Raw genomic sequence first — 10,756 nt, 5'->3', positions numbered from 1 at the left:
GGTGAGGGTAACCAGAAGTGGTCTAGTGATAATTGTTTGTGTTTCTGTTGGTCAGAGGGAGAAGGCACTCAGATTTAAACAAATGGGGGAAAGAATGGTGAATTGTTTCGCTCTCAAGAAAAGGGCGCCATTGAAAGTAGTGATTACTGGGGTAGCAGGAAATGTAAAAGTTGACCAACTGAAGGGGAAGATTCCCAGTGTTTGTGATGCTCGTCGTTTGGTGCGACGCAAACAGGGTGGCGAGAGTGGGAAAACAGAGGAGTCATTGTCTGTTCTTTTGAGTTTTTAAGTTGAGTGTTTGCCTGATAAAGTGAAGTTAGGATATATAAATGATCCTGTACGATCTTATGTGCCGAATACATTACGATGTTACAGGTGTCAAACTTATGGGCATGTGGCAGCAGTGTGTAGGAGGGCGGTTCCAAGGTGTGAGAAGTGTGCAGAAGGGCATGAGACAAAGGAATGTGCAGCATTGGGGAAAGTAGTGGTAAGTGCTAATTGTAAGGGTGCCCATGGGGCTGGGGATCAGAAATGTCCTGTGCCAGAGAGGCAGGTTGAGGTTTCCAGGGTAAGAGTAGTGAAGAAGTTGTCATATGCTGAGGCAGTGAAGAAAGTAGAGGAAGGGTCAAGGCGGAGGAGTGGTGAGAGTAGTAGATATGTACCAATACAGAGGGATAGGACAACAAGTGATATATGTTTCAGTAAGATTGGATTTTTAGCATTTCTAGCAATGGTTATTAATTGTACTGCAGGGATGGAACGTAAATCGAAGAAAATTGAGGTTGTGGTAGCAGCTGCAGAGAGGTATTTGGGTGTGCGAGACTTACAGGGAGTGTTAAGTGGTGATGTCCCATCATTTCAGGTTGAGGGCATGAGGTAGGAATGAATATATTTAAATAGTGGAGTAGGGTGGTGTTAATTATTAATAATAATTTTGAATTTGTGAGTGTGGTGTTAGATGGTAGGGTATTTCTTTATTTTATTTTATTTTTCAAGCAAAATATAAGGGAGTTGTACACCAGTCAAGTAGGTGGCAGTAATGAAACTAATGGGATGCCAAACGCTGTTAAACCTCATTGAAGAAGAAGAAGAACCATCGCCCTATCGGCTATTGACATGTAGGGTCTTGCAGAGAAGCCGAATAAGGAATTCAGGATAAAAGTTGTTTCACGACACAGCAAGCACAAGAGGATCATCGGCCTGTTTGAAAATGGTTGTTTCACATTTCAAAACGCGCGAATCACAGGTTGTAAGGTGAGAAATACTTCGGGGTAGTAACATTATCACAGCCATTTAATTGCCACTCGTTTCCTCGCATTATTCATATGGACGGGTCAACCTTTTGTGAAATTCAAGGGTGTAGCTAAGCTAGCTAGCTCATTGGCTAGCTCTGTGAAAACAATGACAACTGCTGTGCTAACACCTGACTTAACAGGATCATGAAACCTTGCCAACCTGACAAGTATTATATTCTATTCCTATGGAATCCATCTTTATTTATCAATATGCTTGCAGGTTATTAACTTTAGGCACTGGCATTACATTCACACCACATTCATCATATTGCATTTATATGTAAGTTAAAGCTTCAGATATTAAGTCTAATTATGTAATCAAAGAGCCAACCCTTTTCTACAATTTACATTAAACATGCCTTTGCTCTCTGCATTTGGACTGCTCTCACAGTGGATGTCAGTCAATGACAATTAGAGTAGTTGACTGACATGGTTTACAGTGCAACACCATCATGTTGTGACTTAGCTTGCAAAAAAACGCAATAGTCCACAGGAAGCCAGAAGTTAAGTAAAATTACATTACAACTGACTCTGTCTGTCTGTATGCTTGATCCCTTATGCAGTAGGGAATTTGAGGAAAACCCCCAGAATGGAACGTATAATTAAACAGAATTTCCAAATGTGGGTCTGTTGGCGACCCATGCAGTTCCTCAGCGAGGTCAGTTCCTCTCTGCTTACCTCATGTCAAAATAAAAGTCTCCCACAAGTTCTTGCTTTTTTGTGCAGGTATGGTGCACATGCAGGACTTTTATTTTAATATGAGGTAAGCGGAGAGGAAGTGGGTCTACAACAGACCCACGTTTGGAAAGTTTGTTTAATTTATGTTCAATTAGATGTTTGTTTTTCTCAACTGTGGCAAGAGCCTTATGTTATGAGGACTCTGTCTCTTTAGCCTGGGTGATCTACCCCCATGCTATTCCTCATTTTTCCTGCTGAATAATCCTAATTGGATTGTTATAGTTGTAGCCTACCTCACAGGCTCTGTATGTCATGCCTCCTGTCATGCTGTCCATTATGTGTCTCTCGCTCTCCCCCTCGCTCTCTCTTTCTGTCTCTCTCTCCTCTCTCAGCTCCCAGAGAATCCAGGCAGTTAACACCAATGCAGAGAGCAGCCTGGAGGGGTTCAAGGCCCATGCAGTCTTCCAGGAGATCAAAAAGAAGCTGGAGGAGGTACCTTCCTTCATTATGTGTGTTATCTGTTTCAGTTGTCAACTATTGCTTCATCCTCTAAAGCAGGCTAAAATGGCACAAATGAAAAAATACGTCCTGTCGATGGATTTGCAGCTTATTCTACAAACTCGCATTCTGTTTTCACACCAACATGTTTAGACCTCTTTACATTTTAGTTACAGTGCATTTGGAAAGTATTCAGACCTCTTCCCCTTTCCCACATTTTGTTACATTACAGCCTTATTCTAAAATTCATTTAAAAAAACAATCTCATAAATCTACACACAATACCCCATAATGACAAAGCGAAATCAGGTTTTTAGAAATGTGTGCATATTTATTTAAAATAAAAAACATATACCTTATTTACATAAGTATTCAGACCCTTTGCTATGAGACTTGAAATTTTGCTCAGGTGCATCCTGTTTCAATTGATCATCCTTGAGATGTTTCTACAACTTGATTGGAGTCCACCTGTGGTAAATTCAATTGATTGGACATGATTTGGAAAGGCACACACCTGTCTATATAAGTGCATGTCAGAGCAAAAACCAAGCCATGAGGTTGAAGGAATTGTCCTTAGAGCCACGAGATAGGATTGTGTCGAGGCACAGATCTGGGAAACGATACCAAAAAATATCTGCAGCATTGAAGGTCCCAAAAAACACAGTGGCTTCCATTATTCTTAAATGGAAGAAGTTTAGAACCACCAAGACTCTTCCTAGAGCTGGCCGCCCGGCCAAACTGAGCAATCGGGGTAGAAGGACCTTGGTCAGAGAGGTGACCAAGAACCCAATGGTGACTCTGACAGAGCTCCAGAGTTCCTCTGTGGAAATGGCAGAACCTTCCAGAAGGACAACCATCTCTGCAGCACTCTACCAATTAGGCCGTTATGGTAGAGTGGCCAGACGGAAGCCACTCCTCAGTAAAAGGCACATGACAGCCCGCTTGGAGTTTTCCAAAAGGCACCTAAAGGACTCTCAGACCATGAGAAACAAGATTCTCTGGAGTGATGAAACCAAGATTGAACTCTTTGGCCTGAATGCCAAGCGTCACGTCTGGAGGAAACCTGGCACCATCCCTACGGTGAAGCATGGTGGTGGCAGTATCATGCTGTGGGGATGTTTTTCAGCGGCATGGACTAGGAGACTAGTCCGGATCGAGGGAAAGATGAATGGAGCAAAGTACAGAAAGATCCTTGATGAAAACCTGCTCCAGAGCGCTCAGGACCTCAGACTGGGGTGAAGGTTCACCTTCCATCAGGACAACGACGCTAAGCACACAGCCAAAACAACGCAAGAGTGGCTTTGGGACATTTCTCTGAATGTCCTTGAGTGGCCCAGCCAGAGCCCGGACTTGAACTCGATCTAACATATCTGGCGAGACCTGAAAAAAGCTATGCAGCGACGCTCCCATCCAACCTGACAGAGCTTGAGAGGATCTGCAGAGAAGAATGAGAGAAACTCCCCAAATACAGGTGTGCCAAGCTTGTAGCGTCATACCCAAGAAGACTCGAGGCTGTAATTGCTGCCAAAGGTGCTTCAACAAAGTACTGAGTAAAGGGTCTGAATACTTATGTAAATGTGATATTTCTGTTTTTTTATTTTTATAAGTTTGCAAAAATGTCTAAAAACCTGTTTTTGCTTTGTCATTATGGGGTATTGTGTGTAGATTGATGAGAGGGGGGAAAAAACAATTTAATCCATTTTAGAATGCTGTAACATAACAAAATGTGGAAAAAGTCACAATGCACTGTATACAAAGATAAAAGTTGTTATGTTGTTTAAACCAATCAGATAAATGGCCCTGTACTCTAAAGTTGTTTGTTTATCGGCAGCTGCTCTGCTCCTTCTGATCTCATTACTACTATTAACATCACAAGCTGGATGATGACAGATCTCTCTCCCACTTTCACTCTCTCGCTATCTCTTTCTCTCACTATCTCGTTATCTTTTTCTCTCTCGCCTTAACACAGCCTAGCCATCAGTGAACAGCAGTGCTGTTGGGTCCAAAATACACAACTAGACGTCTATTAAACATATATAGACAGAAATAAACTGAACCAAACTAGTCTGCAACTCTTGACTCTGGATGTGCGACATCATCTCCACTGAAGGAGGTTTTCATCTCTTCTCCTACTTTATATTTTTTATCTTTGTGTAAGTCTGTCTGGCAACAGTGGAGCAGCGCTGGCTATCTGGTTCCCATTAGGATCTCTGTTTTGGTGTAATGATATTCCACTTCTATGTATCTGATTATCCACAGATTAATACAATATTGAAACCTATCTGGACTGTGAGAATGTAATTACAGGAGGACAAACATCCTATTCCTTGTTACACATGTTCAGAAAATAGTTTTCCAGTAGCCTAATTGATCATTCATGTATGAGTAGTATGTGTGTTTTCAGTGTGTAGATCTTTTTTTATTTTATTTTTTACTGTTGACTAACATCTGTGTCCTCTTTCCCCCCCATCTTGAGACATGGCATTATGATATACAGTGGGGAAAAAAAGTATTTAGTCAGCCACCAATTGTGCAAGTTCTCCCACTTAAAAAGATGAGAGAGGCCTGTAATTTTCATCATAGGTACACGTCAACTAGATTTCTGGCTCTCACAGACCTTTAACTTCTTCTTTAAGAGGCTCCTCTGTCCTCCACTCGTTACCTGTATTAATGGCACCTGTTTGAACTTGTTATCAGTATAAAAGACACCTGTCCACAACCTCAAACAGTCACACTCCAAACTCCACTATGGCCAAGACCAAAGAGCTGTCAAAGGACACCAGAAACAAAATTGTAGACCTGCACCAGGCTGGGAAGACTGAATCTGCAATAGGTAAGCAGCTTGGTTTGAAGAAATCAACTGTGGGAGCAATTATTAGGAAATGGAAGACATACAAGACCACTGATAATCTCCCTCGATCTGGGGCTCCACGCAAGATCTCACCCCGTGGGGTCAAAATGATCACAAGAACGGTGAGCAAAAATCCCAGAACCACACGGGGGGACCTAGTGAATGACCTGCAGAGAGCTGGGACCAAAGTAACAAAGCCTACCATCAGTAACACACTACGCCGCCAGGGACTCAAATCCTGCAGTGCCAGACGTGTCCCCCTGCTTAAGCCAGTACATGTCCAGGCCCGTCTGAAGTTTGCTAGAGTGCATTTGGATGATCCAGAAGAGGATTGGGAGAATGTCATATGGTCAGATGAAACCAAAATATAACTTTTTGGTAAAAACTCAACTCGTCGTGTTTGGAGGACAAAGAATGATGTGTTGCATCCAAAGAACACCATACCTACTGTGAAGCATGGGGTTGGAAACATCATGCTTTGGGGCTGTTTTTCTGCAAAGGGACCAGGACGACTGATCCGTGTAAAGGAAAGAATGAATGGGGCCATGTATCGTGAGATTTTGAGTGAAAACCTCCTTCCATCAGCAAGGGCATTGAAGATGAAACGTGGCTGGGTCTTTCAGCATGACAATGATCCCAAACACACTGCCCGGGCAACGAAGGAGTGGCTTCGTAAGAAGCATTTCAAGGTCCTGGAGTGGACTAGCCAGTCTCCAGATCTCAACCCCATAGAAAATCTTTGGAGGGAGTTGAAAGTCCATGTTGCCCAGCGACAGCCCCAAAACATCACTGCTCTAGAGGAGATCTGCATGGAGGAATGGGCCAAAATACCAGCAACAGTGTGTGAAAACCTTGTGAAGACTTACAGAAAACGTTTGACCTGTGTCATTGCCAACAAAGGGCATATAACAAAGTATTGAGAAACTTTTGTTATTGACCAAATACTTATTTTCCACCATAATTTGCAAATAAATTCATTAAAGATCCTACAATGTGATTTTCTGGATTTTTTTCCCTCATTTTGTCTGTCATAGTTGACGTGTACCTATGATGAAAATTACAGGCCTCTCTCATCTTTTTAAGTGGGAGAACTTGCACAATTGGTGGCTGACTAAATACTTTTTTCCCCCACTGTAGTACTGATTATCCTCATTCTTATGACTTATACTACCTTGTATCTCTGTGTAGGATGGAGAGTCATTTGTGAAGAAGATTGGGGGGGTGTTTGCCTTCAAGGTAAAGGATGGTCCGGATGGTGAGGAGGTGACCTGGATAGTGGACGTGAAGAATGGCAAGGGTTGCGTTCACAATGACACAGGTAAGAAAAGCAAGGGCTGTGTCCACAACGATAGGTCAGAATGAGAGGTTTGGTCCACATTGACAGTGAGAATGTAAAAAGCTGAATTCGCAAAGAAGCACGTGGAGTGAGAATCTAGTTGTATTTTCACAGGCTGTATCGTGATTGTTGTGGTCTCTTTCTGTATTTCTCTCTTTCTTACTCACCTCTTCCTCTCCTCCTTCCCCTCTTCTAGCAAAGAAAGCGGACTGCACCATTGCCATGTTGGATGCAGACCTGCTGTCCTTGATGACGGGGAAAATGAACCCACAGACAGTAAGGATTACTTGGCCTTGGTGGGGCATGATTAGACTCAACAAACTCTTTCCCCCCATAGTTGTTAGTAGCGTACTTCTGCTGTTATGACTTTAGGGAGTTGATATGCTGTATTTTTGTCAGTCTCTTGGTAATAATCTTGCAAACTTAAAACAACCTTCTTAAACTTACCTGTGTGTGAGAGAGGCTGTTTATATTCTAATTGGTCCATTTCAATATTGAGGTTTTACATAATGGTGTGGGCTGTACTCCTGCTCTTCATGACCTCTCATTTGACTTCGTTTCTTTAGTCAGTCAGTCAGTCAGACAACGGTCAATGGTGAAATAGAAAACCCTACTATGGTATGCCAGCTAACAAGCTTCAATATAAATGATTATACAAAATTATTGCCACCAACAGAATGTTATATACATACAGTATATACACTGAGTGTACAAAACATTGCTCTTTCCATGACATAGACTAACCAGGTGAAAGCTATGATCCCTTATTGATGTCACTTGTTAAATCCATTTCAATCAGTGTAGATGAAGGGGAGGAGATGGGTTAAATAAGTATTTGTAAGCCTTGAGACAATTGAGACATGGTATGTGTGCCATTCAGAGGGTGAATGAGCAAGACAACAGATTTAAGTGCCTTTGAACGGGGTGTGGTAGTAGGTGCCAGGTGCACCGGTTTGTGTCAAGAACTTCAACACTGCTGGGTTTTTATAATAATAATATGCCATTTAGCAGACGCTTTTATCCAAAGCGACTTAGTCATGTGTGCATACATTTTTACGTATGGGTGGTCCCGGGGATCGAACCCACTACCCTGGCGTTACAAGCGCCATGCTCTACCAATTGAGCTACAGAGGACCACTTTTCACGCTCAACAGATTCCCTGTGTATCAAGAGTGGTCCTCCACCCAAAGGACATCCAGCCAACTTGAAGAAAATGAAAGTATTGGGCATAATTTTGTTGATTTAACTTCATCAACACAGTCTAGACTTTTGCTATGGGGCACAGTCTTTATTAGCCGGATCCCAACACTGGCGTCCTGACAGGTGCTCCCTTTAAAAGAGCCCATTAACCTTATTGTTTCGTTAAGTAGGACACGTTCTGGAATAAAAAAGAATGGGTTCAATATTAGTAACTAACGCTGCGGTCAACGTCTGTGTTATTTTACTTTTAATTAGCTCTGCTTGTAGGTATGTCTGATTGGAGTTTTGAATACCATACTGTAGTATAGGAACTCCGCTCTGATTTTGTGTTGTGTGTGTGTGTGCAAGAAATGTTTTGTTTGTGTGTTTAATAACATTTTTCCTTGTGCTATGCCCTCCCAAAATGCATCTGTGAAATTAGTCTCTCTCTCTAGCTCTCTCTCTGTCTGTGTTTTGATTCTAATGACTGACTCTATTCTGATTCTCAGGCGTTCTTCCAGGGCAAGCTGAAGATCACAGGGAATATGGGAATGGCCATGAAGCTCCAGAGTCTGCAGCTACAGCCAGGCAAAGCCAAGCTGTGAGGTAGAACCTGGGGCTATAGGCAGAGGTTACCGCCCTAGCACTATTCTAGGATCAGATCTTCATATCTCAATCCTAACCTGAACCACTAGGGGTTACAACAACAAAACTGGTCCTAGACCTGCACTAAGGGGTAACTTCTACCTTTTCAGTAGCTCGACAGCAGCCACCCCCATCTAACTCTAGTAGTGTGAGGAGAGGAAGGATCCGCACTGTAGTAGGAGAGGGTGAGGAGAGAAGGATGAGATTCCTTTCTCTCTCTCCCCTCTGTCTTTTTCTAATATATTAATGCCCAGAACACACTAGACTAGGGAGGTATACCGTAGGGGTGCACTGTACTCTCACTCTCCAACTGTGTAATTAGGGGGCCAAGCCTGCAAAGCTGGGTGAAACCCTATTGTATTTCATGCCGTTCATTGTTATTATTTGGGTTCTTCCATCAATTGTGTGAAAACATTTAAAATTCCCGTGAGATGGCCCAGGAGGGTGGAACTTTGCAAGATGGTAAAGGGCCAAGGGCCAAATGCTCTCATGCCATGGCAATTGGCCACATGGTGGCACTATAGCAAGCGATTGAAAATGCAAACTTTGATAGGTCACGTCCCTCACCCCGTGTGACCTAGGGTCCTAGAATTTAGTAAATGGGTCCCTCTCCTCACAAGGAACAAATTTGCCTCAAGGACCCTTAAGGTCCGCAATGATAGATTTTCCGCCATTTAGAATTTTGTAAAAAACACAAAACACTACTCCTCTGGATACATGGCATCTATGGACCAAGCTCTCACAAATGTTTTTCCAGGACAGCATGTCAAACAACATGGCCGCTACTGACCAATAAACATTAATGTGGGTGTGGTCTGGCACATGAATGCATTTAACTCAGACACCGATATTCGTATTGTAACGAAACTTGGGACACATGTTCCAAACACTGTCAAGACTCAACATCTCTATGCACATTCCGACCGACCACACGGTGGCGCTATAACAGACACATGTTTATCTCTTGATCTGTTTGACTCAGAGTGATGAAACTTGGCACACATGCCCAGGGATATGAGTCTAGCTAACATGTAAAGTATGATTCAGTTTGGCCACATGCACCATGTTGGACAGAAAATCATTCATGCAAGCTCATTGGCTCATAGCGCCCATATTGTTTGAGCAAGAGTCTTGGAAAAAATTACATTAAAAGCATATTGTAGGATCTGTTTGATTTTGAGTTCTGATAATTGGCAAGCTTGGTAAGGAGTACAGAAGTAGCTCATCCTAGGGCAATTTTTCCTGATGGTGGCAAAGGGGGCCCACAGCTTGAACCCCGCCATTGCTGCTTCCAGCTATATTTTAATATTAATTCAGTTTGATTTATTATGACTCAGAGAAGATCTGTTTGTATGAAAATTATGTAATTAATTTAATCATGCCCCTCTCATCTGGTGATGTCTGACCTTTTTTCCCCTAATAAGTTTCATGTGGTAATGGAAATGATGTCACTCTTGACATTTGGGACAGGATAATTCATGTATTGTACTGTCTCAGAGCTGTGTTAGTCATTTCTCTTTCTCCCTATTCAGCCATTATGAGATATAAAACAGTGAAGTGCCTCTCAGGTGTGCAGTATCCCCTGGTTACATTATAAAAAAGTGTAAAACTATTGATAAGGTCTCATAATATCTGAAACAAACCTGAATGGATGGACCACTGAGTAAAAGTTACTGTGTTACTTTCAGCCATGTTGTTGTGACTGTGACCACCTGAACAACTGATGATGCTAAAGTGATTTCTACTAAATAAGCTCTGTGTTACTTGCTAATAAATGCTCTTTAAAACATTTGTATTCTCGTTCTTTAAAAATTGTTTACTCATAGATAGGCATGAAGGAGAGGAGATAGACCGATAGATAGCGGGAACTACAGAGGTGAAAGTTGCAGATCCCAACTACTAGGGGCCATGCATAGTCTGCAGCTCTACCACTAGACTGTGACAGTTTTTTTATTTGAACATCTATTAAAAATATATATATATATTTTCCCCTAACCCTACCTCCCTCCCCTAATTGGAGTGTACTAATGGACAACAACACTTAGGCTTCTACTTCCAGCTTATACATACTATAAACATTTTACGGACACAGTATATTTTACATTAGTCATCTTTTGTTTGTTTTCAGTACCATCTTTCAGCTACCCTCAACCCCTCCAATCTATCTCTGAAGACTATCTAGTTTTGATTTCTATTTGCCATATTTTTCAACTGTGCTGTGATGTTTCACAAAAGTTCTGAACCCTTCTATTCTCATAGTTTCTACAGATTGTA

The 10,756-nt window shown here is 42.0% G+C and overlaps 1 protein-coding gene across 1 annotated transcript; it reads left to right on the top strand.

Moving 5' to 3' along the window:
* The first annotated feature begins 1,084 nt into the window (after nucleotides 1–1,084).
* Nucleotides 1,085–10,271, top strand: LOC311148401 (sterol carrier protein 2-like). The gene is made up of 5 exons (XM_084185368.1): nucleotides 1,085–1,254; nucleotides 2,366–2,465; nucleotides 6,511–6,640; nucleotides 6,855–6,934; nucleotides 8,347–10,271. Exons 1-5 carry the CDS (start codon nucleotides 1,211–1,213, stop codon nucleotides 8,440–8,442), a joined length of 450 nt encoding a protein of 149 aa, XP_084041494.1. The 5' UTR covers nucleotides 1,085–1,210; the 3' UTR covers nucleotides 8,443–10,271.
* The last annotated feature ends 485 nt before the right edge of the window (nucleotides 10,272–10,756 follow it).

Source organism: Coregonus lavaretus, assembly GCF_964263955.1.
Source record: "Coregonus lavaretus genome assembly, chromosome: 21".
NCBI classification, from domain to species: domain Eukaryota; kingdom Metazoa; phylum Chordata; class Actinopteri; order Salmoniformes; family Salmonidae; genus Coregonus; species Coregonus lavaretus.
This window is presented reverse-complemented; position numbering and strand designations above follow the sequence as displayed.